The 27686-nt window shown below is 49.7% G+C and overlaps 2 protein-coding genes across 11 annotated transcripts in view; one reads left to right on the top strand and one right to left on the bottom strand.

The window, feature by feature from the left end:
- Positions 1-27686, top strand: part of ACSBG1 (acyl-CoA synthetase bubblegum family member 1) — a 59880-nt gene continuing 32194 nt past the window's right edge. Inside the window, 3 exon segments of the mRNA XM_070573188.1 lie at positions 1-171; positions 174-265; positions 18522-18622. Coding sequence (XP_070429289.1) covers positions 133-171; positions 174-265; positions 18522-18622 — 232 coding nt within the window. The 5' untranslated portion in view covers positions 1-132.
- The window catches only part of IDH3A (isocitrate dehydrogenase (NAD(+)) 3 catalytic subunit alpha), an 80952-nt gene continuing 72463 nt past the window's right edge, over positions 19198-27686 (bottom strand). For all 10 annotated transcript variants that reach the window (XR_011526211.1, XR_011526237.1, XR_011526243.1 and 7 more), the window contains one exon: positions 19198-20477. The gene's annotated coding sequence lies outside the window, so the exon portion shown is untranslated. The remainder of the gene's footprint in view (positions 20478-27686) is intronic.

Genomic DNA, 27686 nt, shown 5'->3' with positions numbered 1-27686 from the left:
AGAGGAAATGGGCCTCTTTGGGCTACTCTAGTTGTCGCCTCCCCTGGCCCATGCCCGCCCCCATGGCCCACTCAAGGCCAACCTCTTGCGCAGTGGAAGACTGAGCTCTCTTCAGCAGATGCCCACAGGCAGATGCCACGCTATTCTGGAGCTGGAAGCAGCTGCCCCCACCCAAGGACCCCAGCATGCCAGACAGCAGAGAGGCCCCTCAGGAGAGTCGACAGGACGCAAACCTACGGACCACCCAAGAAAACTTGGGAAGCAGGTAAGTTGGCGGTTGGGTCTCTGTCCACTGAGCCTGTGGGCCAAGTTCTGGATTTGACTCTGCTGTATGAACCTGGGCAAGCTGCTTCCCTCTCTGAGCCTCAGTTTCTTTCTTCATCTGGAAAATGAAGGGAAGGGTCTGAATGGCCTCTAAATGGAATAGGCACTGGACGGGCACCTGTGTCATTTGGAGCTGCTACTTGGTGTCTCCTCCCCTCTGTGGCCAAGAGGGCTCAACTGCAGAATGAGTCACATCCCAGGGACAGGGGTAGGAGCCGCAGTTTTTAGTCAATAAGAATGTTTCTCTGTCTCCTCAAGGGGGCCTTTGGCATTTGGAGTCAATAACAGACAAGGACAGGGGAGAGCCGGAGGGTCCAGCTCCAGTTTACTGGGTGACCTTGGCAGGTCCCTCCCCCTCTCTGGGCTGCAGCCTCCTTGTCTGTACATGAATGCAGTGGTTGAAGTTTCCCCAAAGCCCTTCCGCTGTGTATACCCCTCTAACCTCTGTGTATACCCCTCTAACCTCTGTGTATATAATCCCTATGATTCAGAAGAAGCGGTTTCCATTTGTCAGACATTCACCAGTGCCCACTGGGCCTGGGCCCCGTCTGTCCGAGAAGTGGGGCCAGATGAGAGGGTCAATAGGCCCCTTGAGGTAAGCTAGATGGGGCTCCCAGGGGTAGATGCTGGATCTTCTCTGGGTACCGGTGATCTTACCACGTCTCCTCGTCCCTGGGGCCCAAGGGCTCAGGAAGAGGGGAGTCAAGGCACTCCCACCTCACAAGGCACTCATAAGCATGCCTCAAAAGCTCAGCCCTTGAAAATAAGAAAGAAAGTCAGCTGGTTCTCAAGTTTCCCTGACCCCGGGAATGAGGGGCCAAGGCGGAGGTCAGGAGCCCGGTGTGTTTTGAAGTCCGTATCTCTTAGGCCCATGGTGATAAGGGGAGGCAGAGGGTCCTCTGTGCCCAGCAAGGGCCTGGCCGTTCTGGAGGAGGCTGAGTACCTGGGCTCACAGAGGCCTGGGCCTGCTTTGCAGATACCATGAAAGGGAGGCGGCTAGACTGGGGTTGAGACTCAGCCTAGTGCAGGGAAGGGTAAGGTGAGGTGCCCGAGGGGGAAGAGATGGCTGAAAACCCAGAGCTGGAGGGCTGGCCCCTCTGCTTTCTTACTTGATGACTTTGAGTAAGTTGTTCAGCTTCTCTGAGCCTCAACATCACTCTCTGTGCAAATGAAGACAAAATGCTTGACCCCTACTGACTTTGCAGAGAAGCTGGGCAGATTCTATCAGCTGGTGTGTATGAAATGCTTTCAAAAGCACAGGGGCTGCCACTCCTACAGGCACAATAACCCTGGGGGACTCTCTTAGCATCAGGCTGGGGGGCTTGGGCCTTGGGTTCCTATCCAGCCCTGCTCTAGACCTACTCTGACCCTGGCAAGACACCCTCTCTAAGCCTCAGTTTCCCCATCTATCAAATGGGGAGGATAATGCCTCCTCTCTCAGCCTTGCAGAGTAGCTGTGAGGAAAAGACTTTGAACCCTTGTTGAACGTTGTTCTAAAGTTGAGATGGACACTGCTGCTGCAGCCCCTCTCTGCTTCTCTGCCCCTCCAGGTGGATCCTAGCAGCAAAGGGTTCCATCTCAGGCTTGCCCATCTGGCCTGCCCTTGTAGCCACAGGCAGGCCACTAGTCCTGGGGGAGGGTGAGCCTGCAATTCTCCAATAGCCTGAGAGGGGCCTGCCCTTCCCCCCTTCCCTTCCCACTGTTGCAGAGAGGGGGACTGCGGGGGCAGGGAGGGGAGACAGAGCCAGAGGAGGGTTTGCACACCAGCCTGACCCACGTGAATTCCCTTTTGTGCTGCACCAGTTGCAGGGCTGGAGCCGAGTAGTATGGGCCGTGTCTAGAGGGAAGAAGCCAGGCCAGGGCCAGGAAAGATGGAAACTCCTGGGCTGGAGCTGGGACTGGTCTGGCACTGATCTGGCAGCTTGTGCTCTGTGCCCTTTGAGGCTGCGGCATTAGACTATGCCATCCATCAGCGGCACCCATGTCTATCGAGTGTGTCCAGAGCCCCTGTTAAACTATCTGTCCAGTAGAGACACTAGCTTCTTTAAGCCTGAAGAAGTCCAGGCATATGCTGGGGCCAGCCCCGTGGCATAGTGGTTAAGTTCGTACACTCTGCTTTGGTGGACCGGGGTTCACAGGTTTGGATCCTGGGCACAGACCTATGCACTGCTCATCAAGCCATGCTGTGGCAGCATCCCACATACAAAATAGAGGAAGATTGACACAGATGTTAGCTCAGGGCCAATCTTCTTTACCAAAAAAAGATAGGCATATATTTAAAGAAGCCACCAGAAGTTTTCCACCATGGTTGTACTGTCCCCACTAGCAGTTTCTGTTCCTCCGCATCTTTCTCAACATGGTATTGTTACTCTTTCTAATTTTAGCCATTCTGGTGGGCAAATGGTGATATCTCATTGTGGCTTTAATTCTAATTTCCCTGATAATGATGTTGAGCATATTTTCATGTGCTTATTGGCCATCTCTATATCTTCTTTTATGAAGTGTCTATTTAAATCTTTAGCCTATTTTATAATTGGGTTCTTAATCCTTTTATTATCAATTTGTAGAGATTCTTCATTTTCCTAATGGTTTCTTTTGATGAGCAAGCATTTTTTATTTGATAAAATCCAGTTTATCTGATTTTTTTTCATGGTTGGTGCTATTGCGCTCTCTTTAAGAAATCTTTGCCTATACCAAGGTCATAAAGATGTTTTTCTATGTGTTCTACTAGAAGCTTTATAGTTTTAGCATTTACATTTAGGTCTATGATCCATCTCAAATTAATATTTTCTTTTTTTCCACATTTATCCAGTTATTTAAGTGCTATTTGTTGAAAATAATTTTTTTTTTCAGTATTAAATTGCTGTGGCTTCTTTGTAAAAAAGTCAGTTGACCATATACGTATGGGCCTATTTCTGGATTTTCTTCTGTTGAGCTATTTTCCTTTCTCTTTCCTTTTCTTTTTCTTTTTTTTTTTTTTAGATTTGGTTGCCTTTGTGAGAAGGCTTGAATCTTTAGAATTCTAGCTTTTTTTTTTTTCAGGAAGACTAGCCCTGAGCTAACTACTGCCAATCCTCCTCTTTTTGCTGAGGAAGACTGTCCCTGAGCTAACATCCGTGCCCATCTTCCTCTGCCTTATACGTGGGACGCCTAGCACAGCATGGCTTTTGCCAAGCAGTGCCATGTCCGCACCCGGGATCCGAACCGGCGAACCCCGGGCCACCGAGACGCGGAAGGTTCTCGCTTAACCGCTGCGCCACCAGGCCAGCCCCTGTTGAACCGTTTTTCTATCTTTATGTCAATACTGTACTATTTTTATACTAAGTCTACAGCTTTATACTAAGTCTTGAAAACAGGTGGTGTTGGTCTCCAACTTGATTCTTTTTTTTTCAAAGACTGTGTTAGCTGTCCTAGGTGTGTCAGACAGCCTCTACGGTGCTCCTCAATGATTCTTACCTGCTAGGTTCCTGTGTGATCCCCTGCCGTTGAGTGCAGTCTGACTTAACAACTGCCTTCTAACAAGCAGAACATGGCAAAAGTGATGGGCTCTCACCCCAGAGATTTGGTTACAAAAGACCACGCTTTCATTTTGATTGCTCTCCTTCATCTTCCTACTTGCTTGCTCTGAGGGAGAGGGCTGTGTGGCAAGGACCTGAGGAAGACCTCTGGCCAATAGCCAGTGAGGAAGCAAGGCCTTCAGTCCAACAACCTGCAAGGAACTGAATCTTACCAACAACCACATGAGTGAGCTCAGGAGCAGATGCTCCCCGACTAGAACCTTCAGATGAGCTGGCAGCCCTGGGTGACAGTTTGATTGCATCCTCATGAGAGACTTAGAGCCAGAGGATACCTGTTATGTAACAGTAGTTTACCAATACACTAGCTCCTTTGTATTTCCATGCAAAATTTGGAATCACCTTGTCAGTTTCTACAGAAAAGACTGTTGAAATTTTGATTGCAAACGAACTGACTCTGTATTTCAAATTGAGCAGAATCTTCTGATCCATGTATATAGTATGTACTTCCGTTTACTGAAGTCTTTGATTTCTCTCAATTATGGTTTACAGTTTTCAGTGTAGATGTCTTGCACACTTTTTCTTAATTTTTTCCCTAAGGATTGTATGGATTTTGTTGCTTTGTAAATTGTTATTTAAATTTAATTTTCTAATCATTTGTTGTTGGTATATAGAAATAAAACTGATTTTTTAAAATATCAACCTTGTATCCTGTAATCTTACTAAATTAATTTATCAGTTCTAGTACTCTTTTTAGATCCTCTAGGATTTTTTGTATACGCAATTTCATTATCTATTAATAAAGGTAGTTTTACTTCTTCCCTTCCAATCATTTTGCCTTTTAATTCTTCTTGCCTTATTGCACTGGCTAGGACCTCCAATATAATGTTGAATAGAGGTAGTATGAGTGGACATCCTTGCTTTGTTACTAATGCTAAATATATTTAGCATTTCTAGTGATGTTCATCCCTTCCTGTGGATTCATGTTTCCATCTGGTAGAGTTTCCATCAGCCCCAATAAATTCCTATAGCATTTCTGGTAGTGAAAGTGTTCTAGCTATCTCTTGCTGCTTAACAAATCACTCAAAAATGTGGTGTCTCAAATCAACAACAATCATTTATTATCTCTCATGGTTTCTATGGGTTAGTAATTCAGGAGCAACTTAGTTGAGCGGTTCTAGCTCAGGGTCTCACAAGGTTATACTCAAGATGTCAGCCAGGGTGGCAGTCATCTGGAATTGGAGGACCTGCTTTCAAACTCACTTAAAGGGTTGTTGGCAGGCCTCTGTGCCTGACTGGCTGTATTAGTTTCCTATCGCCACTGTAACAAATTACTACAAGCTTGGCACCTTAAGATAGCAGAAATGTGTTCTTTCATAGTTCTGGAGGCCAAAAGTCTGCAATCAATTTCACTAGGCTAAAATCAAAGCGTCAGCAGAGCCTCCAGAGGCTCTAGGGGAGAAGCCATTCCTTCCCTCTTCCATCTTCTGGTGGCTACCAGCATCCAGCCTTGGCTGGTGGCTGTATCCCTCCAATCTCTGTCTCTGCGGTCACACTGCCTTCTCCTCTTCCGTGTGTATGTCTCCCTTGGGATCCCTCTTGTAAGGATACATGTGTTTGCATTTAGGGCCCACCTGGATAATCCAGGATAATCTCCCTGTTTCAAGATCCTTAATTTAATCACATCTGCAAAATCCTTTTGGGGGGGGGTGGCGGGGACATATAAGGTAATATTCACAGGTTCCAGAGATTAGGAGATGGATATTTTCGGGGGACATTTTTCAACTTACCAGACTGGCTGTTGACCAGAGACCTTAGTTTTGCCAGTGGACCTCTCTATAAACTGCTTGAATGTCCGCTTGACATGGCAGCTGGTGGCTGGGTCTGGGGCCATCTCAAAGTCTTCCTTACTCATATATCTGGCGTCTAAGGTGGGAAGACTCAATAAAGTGGGATTTGGAGCAGCTGAGGCTCCTCAGTGTCTCCCTCCATTTCTACGTGGCTTCTTCATGCGCTCTCCTTCACGGGGGCTTCAAGGTAGCGAAGCTTCTGACGTGGTGGGTCAGGGATCCAAAAAGCATGTGTCCTGAGAGAGTTAGGTGAAAACTCTATCACCTTTTGTGATCTAGCCTTGGAAATCACATAATTTCACTTCTACTACACTATATTTATTAGAAACCAGTCATTAAGGCCATCTTATATTCAAGGAGAGGAGAATTAGACTCAACTTATTGAGGGCAAGAGTGTTAAAGAATTTGTGGGCATGATTTCAAGGCATCACAGAAGTGTACTGGTGAAAAATCCTCTCATCTTTCATTGAAATGAAAAATGTTGTTAATTCACCTTTGTTTTGAAAGATATTTTCGCTGGAAAGAGAATTCTAGGATGATCATTTATTTATTTTAGTACTTTAACACATATTGTTCCATTGTCTTTTGGTCTCCTTTGTTTCTTATGAAAAGTTAGCCATCATTTCTATCATTGTTTCCTTTTACGCAATATGTTTTCTCCTCCACTTCTGCCTTGGTTGCTTTTAAAATATTATCTATATCTTTGATTTTCAGCAGTTTCACTATGATGAATTTAAGTGTGGGTTTCTTTTTTTTCAGTCCAGCTTAGGTTCAGTGATCTTCATCCATAATTTCTAGACTTTCATCTATAATTTTTAGGTGGTTGTTTTTCACCAAATATGAAAAAAAAACCAGACATTATTTTTTTCAAGTATTTTTTCTGCCCCGTTCTCTCTTTCCCCTTCTCAGGGACTCCAATTAAATGTATGTTAGACCACTTGATAGTGTCTCACAGGTCACTGAGGCTCTGTTCATTTTTTTTTAATATAACAGCTTTGAGATATAATTTACGTACCATATGATTCACCCATTTAAAGTGTAAAGTTCAATGGTTTTTGGTATATTCACAGAGTTGTGCAGTGATCATCACAGCCAATTTTAGAGCATTTTCATCATCCCAAAAAGAAACCTTTAACCCATTAGCAGTCACTTCCCATTTCCCCTCAAGCCCCCAGGCCTAGGCAACCACTAATCTACCTTTTGTCGCTATAAATTTGCTTATTCTGCACATTTTACTTAAATGGACTGATACATCATCTATTGTGGTTAACTTCTTTCACTCAGCATAATGTTTTCAAGATTCATCCATGTTGTATCACATGTCGGTATTTCATTCCTTTTATGGCCAGATGATATTCCAGTGTATGGATATGCCACATTTTGTTTACCCATTCGTCAGTTGATGGACATTTGTTGTTGTTTTTTTTTCACTTTTTGGTTATTATGAATAATGCTGCTATGAACATTTGTACAGCCATCCTAGCTGGTATGAAGTATTATCTTGTTGTGGTTTTGATTTGCATTTCCTGATAGCTGATGATGTTGAGCATCTATTAATGTGATATATGGACAAGATTGTTGTCCATTTATATATATTCTTTGGAGAAATGTCTCTTTGAATCCTTTGCCCAGTTTTAATCAGGTTGTCTTTTTATTATTGGATGTAAGTGTTCTTTATATATTCTACATACAATTCTCTTACCAGTTATATGATTTGCAAATATTTTCTCCTGTTCTGTGGGTTATCTTTTCACTTTCTTGATGGTGTCCTTTGAAGCACAAAAAGGTTTAATTTTGATGTAGTCAAATTTATTTATCTGTTTTTCTTCTGTTGATTGTGCTTTTGGTGTCATATCTAAGAAGGCTTTGCTTAACTCAGGGCCACATAGATTAACTCTTATATTTTCTTTTAATATTACAGTTTTAGCTCTAACATTTAGGGCTTTGATACATTTTGTGTTAATTTTTTGTGTATGGTGTGAGGAAGGGGTCCAACTTCATTCTTTTGCATGTGGACATTCAGTTGTCCCAGCATCATTGGTTGAAAAGACTATTCTTTCCCCCATTGAATTTCTTGGAAACTTTGTTGAAAATCAATTGACTGTAAATGTGAAGGTTGATTTCTGGATTCTATATTCTATTCCATTCATCTCTATATCTATCCTTATGCCAGTACCATATTGTCTTGATTACTGTAGGTTTGTAGTATGCTTTGAAATCAAGAAATGTGACTCCTCCAACTTTAATCTTTTTATAGATTGTTTTGGCTATTCTGGGTCTTTTGAATTTTCATATGAATTTTATTTTATTTTAATTATTTTTTTTTTGAGGAAGATTAGCCCTGAGCTAACTACTGCCAGTCCTCCTCTTTTTGCTGAGGAAAACTGGCCCTGAGCTAACATCCATGCCCATCTGCCTCTGCTTTATATGTGAGACGCCTACCCCAGCATGGCTTTTGCCAAGTGGTGACATGTCTGCACCTGGGATCCGAACCGGTGAACCCCGGCCCGCCAAAGAAGAACACATGCACTTAACTGCCACACCACCGAGCTGGCCCCTCATATGAATTTTAGACCAGCTTGTTAATTTCTTCAAAAAAGCCAGCTGAGATTTTGATAGAAATTGTGTTGACCTGTAGATGAGTTTGGGGAGTGTTGTCATCTTAACAATATTAAGTGTCTTGATCTTCAGATGCCTTTCCATTTGTTTAGATCATTTTCTTCCAACAATATTTTGTTCTGTTCAATTTAAAAATATTTTTTCTCTCTACTCTTTGGACTGAATAATTTCTATTATTCTGTGTTCAGTTTCATGAACTTTTTTTGGTAGTTTCCAATATGCTGTTAAGCTCCTCTGGCGAATTTTTCATTTCAGAGATTCTGCTTTTCTTGTATTTTCTATTTTCATGTTGAGATCCTCCAATTATGTCTATTTTTTCCTTTAAATTTTCAAATGTATTCTAGTAGCTGTTTTAAAGTCCTTGTATGCTTATTCCAACACCTGTGTCATATTGGAGTTTGTTTTTATTGGCTGCCTTTTTCTTGATTTTTGCTCACATTTCTCTCTTTTTCAGATGTCTAGTCATTTTTTCTTGTATGTTGTATATTGTGATGATATGTCAGGAGTATGTTGAATTGAACAATTTTTTTTAAATGTGCATTAAACTGGTATCTCAGCCACAGGGCTCTGCCTTTCTGAGTCAATTGCTCCTAAGAAATCCCGTGTTACTGAGGTGTGTGGAGAGGTCAAGATCCTGACCCAATTTGAGGTAGTGCATATAGTGGTTAAGAACATAAAATCTGGAGTCAGATTGCCCGGATTTGAATCCCAGATATTCCAATTACTAGCTGTATAATCTTCAGCAAGTTACTTGATTTCACTGTGCTTCCATTTCCTCATAAAATGGGAATTATTATTCAGTGCCTACTTTATAGGATTGTTGAGATAATTAAATGAGTTAATACATGTAAAGCAATTGGAACAGTGCCTGGCACATACCAAGGGCTTAGTAAATGCTAGTTCTCACTTTTACAAAAGTGAGATGATGTTGCCCTGAAAGACGAATCTCCTGCTGCTCTGTGCTCCCACTGTGTGACCCTCTTGCCTGCCATGTTCACAGATGCCTCTCATGTGTACAGACCATGTAGGTGCCTCTCTCCTTTACCCTCCTCTTTAGACTGTGGGCTCCTCCAGGGCAGGGACCAAGTCTGAGAGCCAGCATCCACACACTGCAGGAGCATAATGTCCCTATTGGTGGAAGTCTAACCCCCAGCTTCACCCCCTCCCCTGCACCATGAACTCCTCTGGCTGAGAGAACTGGTCCAGAGCCTGAGGAATAGGCAGTATTCTTCCTTTTTCTCATCTCCCTAGAAGAAACTTGGAAAACCGCCTATCATCAGAGGTGGGACTTAGAGACCATCCCATCTACTCCTTCATTTTGCAGATGGGATAACAGAAGCCCTAACAGGAGAAGGAGTGTGCCCAACCCCACACTTGTAGTACCTCAAATAAAAACAGCAAGTGACAGGAGATGGCAATTTTCTAGGAGTCATTGCAACTTTGCCCTCCCAGTGATGATCAAAAGTACCACTTGGCAGTTACCTGTGTCTGTCTTCGATACAACATAAAAAAGTGGTTTAGTTATGATTTAATACATGCACCTTGCTTAAACACAACATTTTCAAAACGTTAGTTGGAGGAGGGGTGTACTAAAAGGGTCTGATGATGAAAGATTGGAAGCAGGAGTTTAGAGGACCATGGGATGCCCACATTTCTACATCTCCCCCTTTCTGCCCCTGCCTATCCACCTCAATCACCCAGTAGGCCTGAGACCATTGGGTGTAGCCTGCTGGTTAAGGGCATAAACTTTGAAACTCCCACCTGCCTGAATTTATATCCTGACTATGCTAACCAAAATATCTTGGAAGAGTTATGTAATCTCCCTGTACCTCAGTTTCCTCATCTGTAAAGTGGGGATAGTGATATGAACCACTGAACTGGGCTGTTGTGAGAATTCAGTGTGTTGATGTGTGGAAGGTGCAGGGAGCACTGCCTGGCACACAGTAAGTGCTCAGACATGTCAGCTACTAGCTGTTATTCCTATCTGTTTTCCTCTGCCCCCTCAGGCCTGGGGGCCTGGCAACACCTAGCCTTGTAGACTTGTCCCTGCCTGGTGCAGCAGAATTCCAGCCCAGAAACTCAAATCACCTGTCACAGATAGAAAATTGGAAGGCCCTTCGTCTATGGTGTATCTGAGGAAACAGAGTCTCATAGAGGACCAGGGACCTGCCACCTGAGGCAGAGCCTGGGCTAGAGTCTAGTTGTCCTGGTGCCCAGATAACTTTGTCTTGGACATGACCAGCCTGCCTGCTGACTCTTTCTGGGCCTTGTAGGGTAACTTGATGATTAATCCCTTTATTTCTATGCGGGATGTGTGATTTGGCTTAACAGAATTGGATACTCTGGGTGCTGCCAACTGGGTTAGAAGTGAGCTGGCTGGCTGGACTGCCCACGCACACCACGGCAGGAACCAAGGTGAAGCTGGCAAGAACCTTGGGGGCTGAGGCCTCTCAATAAGCCCACTCCTATTGGGTCCTTGGACTGGGGGCTCAGTCACAATCAAGGGTCCCAGGTGCCTGCTCCAAATATGTTCCTTCTGGTGGATATAGAAGGATATGTCTTAGACCACCCCTGCCCTGTCCTTACCCTTTCTGAGAGACCATGGGTCTCCAGAAGATCTCTGTTGTGGCCAAGGCCCCCCCCCGTGAGCTGAGAGACCAAGGCTGGAAAAGGTCCACAGCCTAGGTCCATCACAGGGGCCTTGGCTCTTTTCCGCTCTGCGCCACCCGCCCCCACTGCCCCATTGCTGGGACGCTTGCCCTCTGCCTCACATGAAATAGTCAAACTTTCACCCCTTGCCAACTTTCTTCCTTTAGTTTTGTTATACCCCCTACCCCAGTGTGGATCTAGTGACCCCACAGTGCCCTTGAATGCATCTTTGTTTATTGACTGTCAATCCCATCATCTCTAAGTCTTTGAGGCAGAGACCAGGCTCACTTTGCTTACCCCCATTTCCATGCCCCCTGCAATGTCTGCACAGAGGCGGTGCTAAGTCAATAATCATGGTAGGAAGGAGGATCCTCATGGAGCTGTCAGTCACGGGCCAGGGAGAGATCATTTCCAACTCTAGGAATATGGACTCAATTAAGATTTTTATTTCATGGTAGACAGTTATGTTTAAAAAAGCAACACTCAGCCTCTAAATGCTAAGTACTCTGGGAGGGGCTCAACCAGGGAAGCTCCAGAAAGAAGCATGAGAGCCAGGATTCCCTCCCAGAAGACTTCCTGGAGGAGGAGGGGTCTGAAGAAGAATAGGAGGCTTCTGCCAGGGCAGGCCAGGTTATGGTTTGGGGAGGAGATGGGAAGCGAAGATTACACATTTTGCAAGCTCTCCTGATCCTGGAATAAGCCCATTTGCCCTGCCTCTTCATCAATTTGGAAATTCTACATCATCGAGCTGCCCAGTAGAGGCTAAGAGATCTAGGCGTGGGGTTCCTCCTAGGCCTTAAAGTGAGGTCATTTCTACTCCCACCCCCACCCACATCAACCCCAAGGGCCAACTCCAATCATTAACATCACTACTCTGTCCTCATCAGGAGAACAGGAGGAGGAGGAGAGGAACAATCCACGTCCTCTTCAGGAGAGAGGAGGGCTCTGTTTTCCTGCCTGAGATTCACTGGCTGGGTTGTTAATATAGCATGGGCTTCCAAAGCCCCCTGGGAACCCCAAAACAGTGAGACAGCATCTGGGTGCATTGATGGGGGTGAGGGGAGGGTTTCCAGCAAGTTCTCAAAGGGGCTTATAACCCATGGGAGGCTCAGGGCCAGCAACCCAGACCCAAATTGTCAGGGTGTCCCGAGGCTGCAGTGGGCAAGGATCACTGGGAAGAGAGGCCTTTAAGGAACTAGAATTTGTGAAGGGCAGAATTTTCTTAAAGTTGGTGCTCTGGCATTGACCTACCAGCTTAGTGTAGCAACCTAGGGGTTGTCTGCCACCTGACTGGGTAGAAGGCCTTAGGATAATCCCTGTCCCCATCATCGTTGCTGTGCCCCGCCCCTTGGCCTTCAAATTTTGGCTTAAAATTTCCCCCTAATACCCAGTGGGGCTGCCTCCATTTTTTCATCTTATCCAATGCCACAAACCTGCAAGTCTCTGAAGTGAGGGAAGAAGTGGAGGGGGCATTAGAGGGCAAAGGGCAAGGTGCAGGGACGTTTGTTACCATGGAATAGGGGCTATCCAGAGGCAAGGGTGAGAGGGAGTGGTTGGCTGAGTTTTGTGACGCAAATAAAGGGCAAATCTAGTGCACCTGGTTTCAGAGGCAGTCGTGGAGCCCTGGGTCTCAGATGCCAGCTTTGCCTCTTGCTGGGCAAGTGATAAGGAAAAAGTCTAAAGCTCTCTGGGCCTCTGTTGCCTCATCTGGAAAACGGGACTGTTAAAAAATTACAGGGCTGATGAGAGAATGCGAAGAGTCAAAACACATAAAGCACTTGGCATGTTACCTACATTTAGTAAAGAAAAGTAAAAAAGGCAAAAAAAAATAAGGTCAAGCTTCCCACCCAGCCCAGGGGCCCAGGACTGGCTCCAGGTGGAGATCCCAGCAGCAGAAGCGGTATCTTCCTGCGGCTCTGCCAAGGACGACAGCCAACAAACTGCCTCTACTACCTTTACTGGCAGGGGCCTCTCCCACCTCCTGCCTTTCTTACGTAAGACTCACAGGTGGGCAGCTGGGGCCTGTGCCAGGTAGGTCAGAGGTATCAGGAGCCACACCCCACCTGCAGCCCCAGAGCAGGCTGAGGTGTATCCTCACTCACACCCAGCCCCACTGCCTTGTCACTTGGAACTCCGGGCACTGGCCGGGCTGGCCCCACACTCACGATGCCTTGGCTGAAGGAGCACCGGAGACGCTGAGCCCGTGACTAACAGCCACAAGAAAGAGGAAGGTGGGCACCCATCGGCAACCAGACCATCCTGGGCACTCCCTCTGCTGTGAGTCCTCTGCAGGGGTCTTCAGGCCAGGAATCGGGAATCGAGAATCACGAGGAGCTGCCACGGGGCTTGATCTTTGAGGTGAGACAGGCCATGCAGACTAAAGAGAAGGGAGGGGCCTGGGGCCCGCTGTGCGGGGGAATGGAGAAGCCAATGTGGAAGCCGAGCTGGAGATGAGGCTGTACAAGGAGAGCTCCAGTCCATGCGGAGGGACTGGCCGGTGTGGCCGGGACCGTGGGGTATGGAGGAGGCACTGCTCTCCTGACTGCTTGGGGGTTTAGGTCTTGGGAAAGTATCTGGGCAAGGCCCTCCATTGAAGACCTTCTCCAGCATTCTGGGAGACGAGTTCCCCCTTCCACTGCCCCTGAGCAGAGAGAGGAGAGAACCAGAACAAATAACAGGGAGCATAGCCAGTGATGGTCAGGAGCCTTTGCAAAGAAAGTGTCTTGAGAGTCTGATTTACTTGCCCATCCTGGTACGTGATTTGCCCTGGGAAATGGAAAGACCACATCCAGAAGGCAGTAACATGCTGCAAGACTGTGTTGTTCTCAATGAAACGGATTACGAGGCAGTCAGGTGCCAGCCCTGGGAGCCAGTGAGCCATTCCCAGGAAGAAGGGCAACTGCCCCTTCGCCCAGCCAGGCCTTGGGTGGTGACTCACACCGTATCTCTGTTGCAGGGCGGTTTGGTGGAGCTGGGCCTCCCTCGGGCTGATGTGGCTCTCCCAGAGGACGCTGGGACACGTTCTCTGAGGTTCTCGATCTCTCCAGGGTGAGCTTGCAGGGTGTGGCCACCCCACAGGGACCATGCCAGAGGTGCTCCTGCTCAGGTCTGCCAGCTCCATCCTGAGGACTGTGTAAGAAACGAAGATCCCACCCTCTTCCCGCCTCCAGGCCCCCATGCTGCCTCCTAGGGAGAGTACCCTGGCTTGGGGCAGCACCGGGACCCCTAGACTCAGTCACCCTCCTAACCTCACCAAAGAGTTTCCTTCTGCTTACTGCCCGAAAGACCCATGATAGTCCACCAGTAATAATGACGAGAGCTACTATGTCCTAAGTACTTTACTTTGCATCATCTGATCCTCACAAAAGCCACAGGATTTAGGCAGAAAACTAAGGCTCAGAGAGGTACTCTGACTTGCCCACGTCACACAGTAAAGTGAGTTAAACCCAGGCAGGCCAGCTCTGGAGAACCTCAATTCTATGTTGTTTCAAGAAAGCATTTCTTGAGCACTTACTGCATACAGAGCAGTGGCCTTGTTGCTGAGGGCTGAATAGGAAGAAAGGGAAAAAGAAATACATAGAAGATGGATCCCCATCCATGAGAGATTCCATGGAAAATGAAGGCTCCCCTCAACTTACATGTCACACACATAGTGACAACTTGAGAAGGATAAGATCCAACCAACATTTACTGAGCTCCAGCTGTGTGCCTCAGTGAACACTCAGAGCCAGAGGACAGAGTTGAATCAGGCATCACCCCTGCTCCCAAGGAACTTCCCAAGCCCTGTGTGACCTTCAAAGCACAAACCTGAGTGTCCAAGGGCCACAAGAGTGAGACAGTGTTGGGGATAACCTAAGAGGGCTTCCTGGAGCAGGAGCTGAAGGAGGCTTGGCAGACTCTGTCTTCAAATGGTTCCCTATCAGCTCCTCTGGCAAAGTAGGAGAAGAAAAGAGAGATGAGTTGCCCAGAGATGGTTAACAGGAAGGGAGAGTGTGGGCTCTCCCAGACTCCTCTGCCTGCCTCCCACACCTCACATGCCCTTCACTCGTATACGCCCTTCAAGTGTTTTCTTGCTCCCTGTGCTACTGGGCAGGTGCTAAAGGAGTTTTTGTTTGTGTGAAAGGAGAGTAAGGCAAAGTACTTACAGTGTGTGGGTGAGCTGGGGGTGAGAATGGACTCCTGACCTCATCGAGGTGGTCCTTTTCAGATCTCCTCCCTCCGAGGAGTAAGCAAAGCGGACAGAGGCAAGTCAGCCTCCTGGGACCATTCTCCCTCTTAGAACTTCTGCCCCTGAGACTGCAGCCAATTTCTGGAGTGCTACATACCAGGAAGAGTCTAATTGTCCAGAATGACAGGAATACTGTGTTCATCACCTTTGACAGGCTCATTGTGATCCCTGTGGCAGGAGTCGCGCCTCACCTGTTGGGGTCATTTACTGGCCACCTGTGCTTTCTGGAATAATAGCAAGAATCAGAAGGGCTCACAATGCTTTTGAGAAGTCAAAACAGTAGGTATTACTCCCCAGATCTCAAGTGCTTTTGTTTGAGGAAAACATAAATTCTGTTTTGGAAGCCATCTTCTCTGACAATCTACAATTCTAACAGGCTTGGCTGTCTAGCTTGGCTATCTTATTTCCTAGTCTGCTACAAAAAGAACCTGCAAAGTCGAAGGGAGATGAGTTGCTGGAGGCTTGCACACTGCCAGTGGCAAGAAGTGATGGCTAGTAACACAGGCGAGGATTGAAAACTGAAAACTATCACCACCACCACCACCACCACGACTTGTGAGGCAGCAGCCAGGTTGAGAAGGGGTGGACAGCCCTAGGTGTGATGTGTTTTGGCTCACTTCTCTGTTAGGAGGCAGGCCAGCAAAGTCTGTTGCTAGTTATGACCCTGAGCGAGCAGGAAAAAGTTACAGGGGGGTTTGGGAGGAAATTCTGTTTCAGATGATGGGCAAGGGTGACACCCCCTTAAAGGGACTACATCTCTTTTTTTCCTTCCTTTCTTTCTTTTTTTTAAAGTTTCTTTTAGTTTTTTATTATTTTTTTATTGTGGTCATAATGGCTTATAACGTAGTGAGATTTCAGTTGTGCATTTGTCAGACACCATATAAATGCACCCCTTCAGCCCTTGTGCCCACCCTCCCCTGCCTTCCCCCAGTAACCACTAATTTGTTCTCTTTGTCCATAAGTTTGTTTATCTTCCACATATGAGCGACATCATACAGTGTTTGTCCTTCTCTGTCTGGCTTATTTCACTTAATATAATGCCTAAAGAGACTAAATCTTGATGGTTCTAGCAAGAGAAAGGGTATACTTTACTCATTTGGACAATTAGGTTTTGATATTCTCTTAATCAGACATCCAATGGTCTTCAGGCACAGGGCATGGAGGGTTGAATAAGACCCTCCAGGGGCCATCCTCAAGGGTAAGTGAGGTGTTCCTGTCACACCAAGTACAGGCAAGGGCCAGAGTCCACACTAGCACTGAGGGAGAGAAAGGATAGCACAGGGGAGGGGACAACAACAGTGTCGGAGCCACAGAGACTTGCTCCTGCGACGGCCTGCCAGACACTTGGGAAAAGGCCCGCCTCTCCTGCGCCCCCAGCGAGGAGGCACTTTCGATAGCCTCTCCTCCCATAAACAGAAGGTTCTAGTTATGATAAGTGACTTGGCCCTCAGCTTCCTTTGGTGGCTGTCTTTTCATTTAGTTTCTGTTTAGCTATTTTAAAACCAGAACCAGTTTACACAAATTTTATGAGGTAGGAGAAATTTTGCCTGTATCTTTTGATGGTGAGGATTTAAAAACAGACTTGTTTGTGAGGAAGCAGTTAAGATGGTGGGAGATTATAGCCAATGATGGCCTTGGCTAATTTGGAGGTGTCTGCCCAGCTGGTGGTTTCAAAGGCCGATCAGCTTCAAGCACTGGGTTTGCCCTGCAGCCGGCCCTGTCTTTTGAGGACTTGGGCGGAGATAAAGCGTGGACATTACACCAAGTTCACAGTCCTCCCCAGGACACTCACAGTGTGGGGCCCTCAGGCTAGTTGTGTGTCCCCCTCTTTCACCCTGTAACCGTCTGAGGCCAGAGCTCAGGGGCCATTTGGTAATATTACAGTTTTCTTTGTCACAAAGTGGAAGTAGTTTCTACTCCACAACCCAAGAGAGTAATGTCGGTCACTGATGATCCAAAGTCATCAGGACAAGTTCCATGGCATTCAGAACCCTCTCCTTCCCTCTGCCGGCACACCAGGCCTCACCCCAGAAGCATGCTTTGTCATCTTTCCAGTCCTTCGGGCAGCATCCCTGGAGCAGGTCATCATAGCAACAGAAGGGCCACTCCAGCCCTGTGGCCCACGCATTGCTCACAAAATTCCCAAGAACGGGACCAGCTTGGCACCCCATTTATCCCCCTTCTCCCCATCCCCTCCCTTCATAACGTCTTGATGTCTTTTGCTTTAAAACTTATCTCAGGTTCTTAAGCAGACTGCCACCTGGTGGGCCTGGGTGTGTTCACAAACTTAGTTTGAACCTGCGGGACCAGCAAGGACTAAGGCGGAATGTGGGAAGGTAACTGGCCCAGCTGCCTGGGAACTGGGCAGGGAGGGGACTGGCCCCACCCTGACAGATAGACAAGACTTCCTGGGGCCATCAGGGCTGCCATGACCAGCTGCACAGTTTGCACACTACACAACTCCAGGAGGCTCTGTTTACGTAGCTGATGACTGTGAAATGTGTCCCTGGAGTTGTATAATGTTGCAGGCTGGCTTGATCCTGAGGTGTGCACTGCACTCTATCTACTCATCCATCCAGGAGGTTGAGGTCTGGCCAGGTGAACCTCAAGGAGGAATGATGCTGAGGAGCAGTGAGGCTGGGTTGAAAATAGAAGCCCAGTAACCCCTTGGGCTGTGCTGGTCGGAAGAAGAGATCTATTGTCCAGGGCCACCAAGCCTGGGAGGCAAGGGCAATCCTGGCCAGGGGTGAAGGCAGATGGCATGAGTTCTCCCTGGCCCCATGCTGTTCTTCTGTGGGTGAGCAGACAGAGGACACACCCACAGGCACCACTGAGGAGGAGAGGTCCTCATTTGGGGGCCTGCTTAGGATCCGTGAGAGCCTAGGGATGTCCTCAACCACACTCTAAGTTTCTAAGCATGACTGTTCTCAATGCCTGAGGACTCGGGGTGTGCAGAGCGAGCCATGGAGACTCCTCCCAACCGTGAAAGCCTGCATTCCGTGGAGTAGTGCTCAGAATCCTCCATTGTTAGACCCCAAACTTTTCCTTGTCCAGATGGGGACACGGAGCCCAGAGAGAAGCATGCACTTGCCCAGAGTCACACAGCAAACTAGAGCAGAGCAGGACTTGATTTTTCTTTCTACTGAGCCCTGAGAACCTGCAGGGAGAGGCTGGGTGGGGATGGGGGTGGGGTTGACCCCTGCAACTACTGAGATCTTGTCCCCTGACCCCGCTGGGGAGGCAGAGATGCCAATGTCACCCCTATGCTGGGCCAGTGTCTGGGAGCCCATGAGAGTCCTCCACATTCTAACAGTTGTTTTCTCCCGACCCCGCCAGCTTCCTGACTAATGGGCAGACGCTCTCCAAAGCGTCCCCACGCCATGCCCCTGAGTTCTCGTCCCCGGAGAAGGTGACCGATGCTCGGTTGGATTCTCCAGGTGAGCCAGCTGGGGGCTGCTGGGCAGGGCAGAGTGGGGCAGGAGTAGAGAACTGAGCTGTCCTGGCTGTGCTGAGGGGGGTAGGGGGAGACTATCAGTTCAGGCAGAAGAGAGCCAGGGCAGCCACAGGACGGAATTGTGGGAGATAGAGCAGAGGAAAATCCTGCTAATCTCCATGCCCCTAGAGACCCCACCATGCCCCTTCCCTCAGGGCCACCATTACCACCATCAGGGCCAAGTGTGATGGGAGGTAGTAGGGGCAAGATGTCTTCTTCAAGAAGGGTGGGAAGGAGAGAGGCCAGAGACAGGGAGACAGTGAGGCCTCATCCCAGGCTAGGCTGTGGGGACCTGGGAGCACAGGTGAGGATTGCTGGAGAACGAGAGGAGGCCCAGGGAACCATGGCCCTGGAGTTTCCAGCCTGGGTAACTGGGCAAGAAGCATGCCTGTGGGCGGAGGCTGGCGGAGTTTGTTTTGGAGGCTTGGAAAGCTACATGCTCTTTTAATGACTGTTACCCTCAGATAATTGCACCTTAAGGGAGGCAGGCTCACCATTTATCTCAAAGAGTCATCAAAATGATAATAATAACACAGCTTTTATTCATTTTTATTGGCTGTACAACAATATTGTAGCAACAACAGAAGTTAAAAAAAAGGAGAACAATAGGGGCCCGGCACAGAGGGTCACTGCTTCCCGCGTTCTGCATTGTCCTTGGGAGGGTACACTGTTGCCGTCTTGTGCTGGCCTGTGTCCCCTCTTGGGGATGGAAAGCTTCTTGGCTGTGAACTTCCCAGCTGCAGGCTCCTCAGAGCAGCAGGCTGGTGGGATCTCACGCGATCCCAAGACTAGCCCCGCTTGCACGGGCGTTTGCGTGGGAGCTGCCTGGGGTGCTGGTGCCCTGGCTGGTCGTGGTTTTGCAGAATGTTCTTCAGTTGGGTATGCCTGGTGCCTTCCTCATGGTCAGGCAGGGGTTATGGGTTTAGGGGAGTGAGTGGTAGTGTTTGGAGCGGGACTAGCTGGGCAGGAAGGGCCTAGAGGAAGCCAGTTCCCAGGTTCCGGGAACGGGGCAGTGATGAGGCTGGGACCAAGGACAGGAGGAAGGAGGAGGCCCAGGGCCTTTGTTCTGAGGCCTCTTCCCTCAGACTTTCTTCTCACCTGGCTACTCTGGTCAGAGAGTATGCCTGGTATGAGGACGGGGACAGAGTCAGGACCTCTCTGCTCTGTCACAAGCCTTGTCATGGGCTAGAGGGTGGGAGGCAGGGCAAAGGGCACCATACCCATAGTTAGTGAGAAGAGAGGCGCAGAGAGACATAACTAGGGGAGACTCCTGGCCTGGGCTCTGGGCACCCTGTTCCCCAGGCCACCTGGCTCCTTGGAGACCAAACGCCGATCTTCCCACCCCAGCAGGGCTTGCCACTGCCATCAGACAAGCTGCCCCCTTCTAGGTTCAGTGTCTCGGGGTAGCCTTTGCAAGGATCTGCCTGAGGGGTCGGGGTACACTTCCCAGGAGTGAACGCTGCCCCTCATGCTCCTCTTCAGAGATAGAGACTGGGCCCGGGAGAGGACCAACTGGTTTCTGAGGGGAAGGTTTGAAAGGCACCAGAGAGAGCCCAGGAAGAGGGCCCGCTGGGCCAGGCAGCCTCCATGCTCTCCTCCCAGGAGCCAGGGAACCTCACTGTTCGCTCTGCTGCTGTGCCACCCCAGGCAGGTCCCATCAGCTTGCTCAGGCTTGCTTTCCTAATACTGGATAGTTCCTTCTCTGCAGTATTCCAAGAGCTGCTGTCAGCCAGGGGCTTGTGCACCGCCAGGCACTGGAGCTGAGGAAATCCTGACCGTGGGTGATAGCGTTGGTGTTCCTACAATTCGAGGGACAGGAACGGAGCCAGTGAGGGCAAAGCTCAGAGGAATGAGTAATCCCCAGCCGTGTGGGCCTCAATCACTTAATCTGATTGGCTGCCCCACAGTAGAATAGACAAGTTTTCAGCAAGTGAGTAGGGAATGCCAGAAAGTGTCCCAACAGAGGGGGCTGGAGAGCAGTCAGGGCCAGGTGGGTGGAGGGGAGCATTGGACTTATGGAGGGGGATGGGTAGGCAAGTGCAGGGGAGGCAGCAAGGTTGTTCTGGTTTATGAGGACTTTGGGAAGCTGGTGTGGACAGCCAGGCTGGGCGTGCACCAGGACCCTCCATCTCAGGCGAGAGCTGGGCTGCCAGGGATACTGACATGGACAAGTTATCTCTCCTGCCCTCAAAGACCTCCTAGTCTGAGGGCAGACAGGCCCTGGGTGAGGGGCACAGCTAGGCTGAGGAAGGAAGGCCTGCTACTTGGGAACTGGGTGATCAAGGTGGGCTTCCTGGATGAGGAGGACCTCTAGCTGGCCTCAGACCCTCAAGCCTGCTCTGGGTCTGGGCCTGAGCTGAGAGGTCTGCCCTTGGGAGTTTGGCCTCTGGGGCTGCTTATAAGAAAGAAGGGACAGTCTGGGAGGGGCTAAAGGTGCTTCTTGGCACTGTTGCTGTCAGCAGGCACCTAGAACGGAAACCTTGAGGGACCCAGGCACTGCCCAGGGCAGAGCCAGCAGGCCTCATTGGCCCCACAGGCCTGGAGTGGGGGTCATGCTCTGCCCAGCACCCTCTCATGTGGCCCCAGAGTCCCTACGAGTGGAGTGCCAGGCTCTGGGATGCAGCTGCCGTGCGTGGACGTCTTTACCTCTGCGGCTCCCAGACTCTGTGGGGGAGGATATTGGAGCAGCCGCAGGTCGGAAGGGGTCTTGAAGCTGCCCTTACACAAAGCATTTCCCATATGCTTTAGAAAACGCAACTATCTACATGGAAGACTGTTGGGAAGAAGGAAATTTGGGGATTATGAGAGGGGTTAAATCCCTCTTCCCCACACAGCTGTCCCCCTAATAACAAGAGCGAACTCTTATTGAACATTTACCATGTGCTAGGCTCTGTGCTAAGGGATTGACTTATATTCTTCCATTTTATCTTATAGCAGCAGTGGGGTAGGTAATTTTATCATTCCCATTTGATAGAGGAAACCAAGCTCAGAAAGGTTCAGTGATTTTCTCAGAGTCACACAGCTAATAAGATCTTAACGGGCCATACTGCCTCTCTGGGGCCTAGATAGCAGTGTGGTACCCTCTAGGCCTGGCCAGTCCCTGCCTCCCCTCCAGCTAACTGTTAAGCTCGCAGCCCCTCCAGGAAGCTCTTGGAATCTTACATTCAGGAAACAGCGATCAGCTGGGTCTCCTTGAGTTCCCAAGAAGCTGGAGGGTCCTCAAGCTCTAGTCCCCAGGATGAGCTCCAAGCTTCCCAGATGGCTTGCTCCCAGGGAGCAGCCCCACTGAGTTGGGCCACAGAGCTGTCAGAATCTGACCTTCACACAAAGGCAGCCTTGTGCCCGGCCCTGGAGACACATTTCTTTCTAGCCCTTTTTAGGTTGAGCATGAACCCCAGCTGGAGCAGGGCAATATCAAGACCATAGGGAAGGGGAGGGGATCCAGCAGGAACAGCTGCTGGAGACAGGGCTGGTGCAGGTGCTGGCCAGCGCTGTTCCTACCACCACTTTTCCTAGAAAACCCCCACACCCACTGGGGAGCTTTGAGCTAGAGGTCGGGAGGCTAAGCACTCAGCTCAGCTTGGTATCCAGCCCAGTAAGGCCCTTGGTGGGTCAAGGGAAGGACTGGGCCTCCTTCTGTCCCTCCCTCCCACCCTTCCCAAACGTTTCAAGGGCATGGGTGGTGTTTCGGCTGGAGCCATGAGCTGGAGAGCCAGAAAGGAGCCAGATACTCCCCTTGTCTTCAGGGAGCTCACAGCCTGAGGCTGGGGAGCAGGGAGAGCCCTCAGGGACAGTGGGAGGCAGAGGACCCACTGTCACTTCAGCTTGCGGTGGGAGTAGGGGAAAGGAAGGTCAGAAAGTCTTCCCAGAGGTCAGAGGAAGTTAGCATTGGTGTCTCCTCAGCTGAGAGATGGAAACAGGTGGTAATCCCAGCCCTCTAGCCGAAAAGACTGGAGCTTCTGGGGACCCTTGTAGAAACCTTTTCCTAATCAAAATGTCCAGTTCTGTCATGTCACAAGTGTGTATGAGGTGCTATGTCCAGGCCCAGAGTTGCCCATGTCTGTCCCCAGGGTGCTAACCAGGTATACGTGCAAGGGAGGGATCAGAGGCTGGGCATATGCCCAAAACGACATGGAAGCTGGGAAGGAGGTGCAGGCAGAGGGAAGCAGAGGTCAGCGGGGCTGAAGAGTCTCAGTGGCTTCCTGGAGGAAGGGCACCCCCAAGGCTGGTGGTGACTGCAGGCATTGCTGGGTCTCAGGCAGGGACCCCAGGGGCAAAGGCATCCATGCAGCCCCTGCCTGGAACATTCTTCAGATACTGCTTGGGTGTCCCCTACCTGGCTGTCCCCTCCCAGGGCTCATTTGTAATTCAGACACAGAAACTGAGGCCTGGGGAGGGCAGGGGTCTGCCCAGGGTTACTCTGCTAGAACTCAGGGCTCCTGACCCTCAGAGGAGAAGGCTGGTGAGTGGCCAAAAGTGGCAGGGGCGCCTCCCTGGACTTGCAGTAGGCCTCGGGCACAGCAGAGCTGTAGTCACCCGCTTTCTAGTGGGTACATTCTATTCCGCTTTGCCAAGGTCTTGTTCCCTTGCCGGCCTTGTCCCTATATTTCATCATGTCCTGAGGCCTCTTCCTCTTACATATCCCCAAGAGTGCCTGGCATGGGCTGAGCAAGTGCCAAGGCCCTCAGCAAAGGGTCCCTATATGGAGAGGGGACCCTGGTGGGGCTAGTCGCAGACTGGTCTTTGTGGCAGGGCTGCGGGACCGGGTGGCTTAAAGGAGCGTTCTTGGAGAGAGACCTGTCCCAGGCCTGAGAACCGCCTCTGCCCCAGGACAGCTTGTCCCTCTGTCTGCGTAATCAGCTTCATTCCTAGGCCGTTCCCACAAACTGCAGAAAACACTCCGGGGCCTCCCCTTTTTGCTTTCCTATTTTTCTCCTTCCCAGCTAGTTGAGAGTGACTTCCTCTGCTGTTTAGATGCCTTTATTTCAGAGCCCCAGAGAACACAGCTCCCTGCCTACCCAGTCACCCCCAGCATAATGGGCAATTGATAAGACACAGGCCACGGTCAGGCCAAGACAGGCAGCAGAAAGTGCACAGGGCCTTGGGAAAGCCCACCCCCGGAGCTCAGCTGATGCTCTCTTGGCCATGGTGGTGCGGGGGCGGGGTGGGGCATGGTGGGGTGGGGGATGGTTCTTGGCTGCTGGCTGCAGGCTGCCTGCTGGTAGGATTCTCCATAGATCTAACTGTAGATCTAATCACTGGTTGCCTTTTGGACTCATGTCCAGTTGGGATCTTGGGTGCCTTGCTTGGTGACAAGGACCTTGACTGGGTCCTGGCCATGTTCCTCGCTGTTGCTACAGCAGTGACCTTGGTCAGGCATGAGACGGGTCTGTGCTCCCATTGAGCCTCTCAGTGGGGATTTGGGACACCTTGAAGGGGTTCACAATTCGTCCTGATTTCTCACGTCTCTGTTATCCCTCAGGGAACCATCCCCAGGGCGGCAGGCTGAGAGGTTCCCACAGCAGACTGGGGCCCATTCATGATCCCTCCCTCCTACTTGGTTCCAAGCAGCCCACCATGTGGCACGGGGTTAGGTCCCTCAGGCACCGCTCTCCTCCAACCTTAACACCATCCCCAGGGGAATAGACAGTGGACCCCTGAGCCTGCACCTTATTCACTGACCAGCCTCAGAGCCACTGGGTGCAAGGCAGCTGCCAGGACTGACTGAGGTCTTGTCCCAACTCTGCCCCTACCTTGCTGTGACCTTGGCCATCCCTGCCCCCCTGGGACTTGGTTTCCTCATCTGTAAAGGGGTCCTCTCCCTCTGATGCACTATGTATAGGAATTCCCTGCTCCCACTTCTCAAAGATGCCCCTCTGGCTGGGGTCTTGGTCTGCACCCCTGATGGGCATCACGTGCTTAGTTTTGTTTATTCTTTTGGCAAACATTTATTGCAAGTCCAATGCTTGCACCTGAAGCTCAGAGTCTAGTCAAAAAGGATGGAGAGACCTTTCCTGTGCACTCAATGTACTAAGCTTTTTCACAATAATACATTCATGCACATCTTTTCAGTTTTGTCTATACGTTTCATATGCACTTTCATTTGCTCCTTTTTTCACTTGATGTCATACTGTGAACATGTGTTTGTGCCATTAAACATTCTCTAAGTACTTTAATGACTGCCCAGGAATCCCTGATATGGCTATACCCTAATGAATATAACCCGTCCCCTATTGGACATTCGATTGTTTCCAATGACGTTGCGAATAGAAGCAGAGCTGTAACGATATCTCTCTCTACGTGTCTGATTTCTTCCCATGGGTCCTCTCTCAAAGTGTGATTGCTGAGTCAAAAGTCACTCCTTTTTTAAGTCCTTCGCTATAATATTGCTAAATTGCCCCCAGGAAGGTAGTACCAACTTACACTCCCACATCACACAGCACCCTTGCCAAGAAGATGTCTGCTTGTCTGGTTACATCTTTGCTACTTCACATGCTCTCATTTTAGGAGAAACCCAGATGGGTAGGTAGGCTGGTAAGTGAGTTCAAACGGCTTCAGTTGGGGGAAGTTACTGTGAGGACGGGCAGGAAGTAAAGCAGCTGAGAAGGTGGCCAGTGGGGAAGGGGAAGAAATACACCTCCGTGGTCCACACCCAAGTGACAGCCGCCATTGCTCAAGCTCAGCCCCTCTCAGCCCTGCCGCTGCCACCTGCTTCTCTCCACTCCCCACACTAGGCTTGCCTTCCACCACCCCGTTATGTCCATATGTCTGTCCTGAGCGCTGCAAGTTGCATTCACACTCTGCAAGAGAGAGGCTCTGAGTGTATCAGTCGCCACCCATAGGAGCGCTCCTGCCGGACAGTGTCCTACATCATGACCTCATGGCCTTTGTCCGGGGCTTGGAGCTCTGGTCTCACTCCTGTGCCAGGGGAGCAAAGCCAATGTCCAAGGCTCAGTGCTTTGTGAGCATGGGAGCCCTTCTGACCGCTCTGCCCATCTTGCTGATAGCTAACTCGTAGTCCAGAGATTTCTCCTGCTCTAACAGAGACGAAATTGGAAGAGGGAACAGTGTGAGCAAAGGACCAGAGGTGGGGATACCTGGACATGCGAAGAGAGAGAGGATGAGGCGCCTGGACTAGATTTCTCTCTCCTCCCTTCTCTCAGCTCCCAAGCACAAGGGTGGGCTCAGCAGCTGGCACCAGAGCTTGAGGCCACGGAGCTGTGGCAGCCTCGGGCCAGAAGGACACTGAGCAGGGTAGGGCCTCGCCAGTCCCTACCTGGGGCTCTCAGGCATGCGGGATGGGAGTTTAGCCTGGCATGGGTTTCTTGGGTAGGCACCTGCTCTGTGGGCCAGTCTTTCTCTGTACTTGGGCAGCAATGTGTCTTGTATCATCATCAAGCCATCTTGGGGGAGGTGGTGGGGAGGGATGCAAAATCCTGGGGCCCCTAGACACACAGTCATTCAGTCCAGCCCTCCTGGGATTGGAACATGTCAGAGGCTATCTCGTTCTTTCCGAAGGCCCTCTGCTCCAGGCTAGGCTTTTGCATTCAGGACCTAGGGAGGAGGCAGGCCTGTCTTCAAGAGCTTCTTGCCTTGTGGGAGAGGCAGACCCAACCACGACTCAACCCTCAGTGAGGCTTGGGCACCAAAGTCTTCAGTGAGGGGGTGGCACCTGAGATGTGGAGTGTGGGGGAGTTGGGTTTGTGATGGAGGGAAGGGCATTCTAGAGAGAGTCACAGCATGGACGAAGACACAGAGGTAGGGAAAGAGGGAACCAGGAACAGCTCAGCTTGGCTGTCAGGAAGGGAGTGGATTGAGGTAGGGAGAGGTTGGGGAGGGCCTTCCTTAGAGGCCACAGTGTGAATGTCACCCTGTGGTCAATGGGAGTCATGGGAGGCTTTTGAACAGGTCATATCTGGGTTCAGAAATGTTGCTCCAAGAGCCTCTGGAATGTGGGAGAAGGCAGTGGCTGGAGGTCGTGGCTGCCCAGCACACTCAGTCTGAGCCCCAGCATAGGACTTGGACAGGAGGCATGACGGTCCTTTCCTGGAGGAGATGTGGGTGCTAGAGTCTGCCTAGATCCCCACTGTGAGAGGCAGCGTGGCCGATTGGAACAGTGTGGATTTGGGAGTCAGACTGTGGGTCGGAATCCCAGCTCTGCCAGCCATTACTTAGCCTTTCTCAGTCTTATGGGTTTAGCTATGATGTAATACAGAAGGTTGTGGTCATAAAACAAGATGGCATATGGCCCACCTGGCACAAGGTGGGTGCTCAGTAAACAGCAGCCGTGACCATTTTAATTCCTTCATGGGGAGAATGATTGGGCCTCTAGGAAGGCAGCCAGTAGGCCCGTTTCCCACCAGCGTCTTCTCTTCTGGCTGGTCTAGGGGCTCATAGAGGTCCAGCTGGCTCAGTTGAGCCCATGGAGAAAATGGAGAGAAAAAGGGCTAGACCAGGGCCATGCTGCCGGCCAGTGGGCCCCGTCACCCTTCCCAAAGGATATGGGGTCCTCCAGAGGCCAGGGCTCTCATCCCTGTCACAAAACAGCTGGGCTAAGAAGAGACTGAACTCACAGACCAAGTGCCTTTCCTTGTCTTTTCCACCCCTTCTTTCCTCCTTCCAAGAAGGCTATGAGATGACTTAACACAGGAGCACAGGCACCACGAGACGACCAATGGGTGCAGCAAGAAGTCAGAGCCGCGCAGTTCACGGGGGAGAAGGACTCAGAGGAGGGAACTGTGTCCAAAATGTCCGTCAACATTATAAATGCTTTTTTCTTCTGATCCAGTAAACTGACTTCTAGAACTCTATCCTTTGGAAAGGCTAGGACAAAAGGTGAAAGCTGGAAATCGTCTGAATGTCTTTCAACGGGAAGTGGTTGGGTAAATTATGATATTGCCAAACAATGGAGTATTGTATAGCCACACACACAATAGCAGAGACCTATTAATGTCACAAAAGTTAAAGGTGAATGATTTGGCTAATGGCTATGTTCAATTCAATCCACA

Source organism: Equus przewalskii, chromosome 1, assembly GCF_037783145.1.
Source record: "Equus przewalskii isolate Varuska chromosome 1, EquPr2, whole genome shotgun sequence".
NCBI classification, from domain to species: domain Eukaryota; kingdom Metazoa; phylum Chordata; class Mammalia; order Perissodactyla; family Equidae; genus Equus; species Equus przewalskii.
This window is presented reverse-complemented; position numbering and strand designations above follow the sequence as displayed.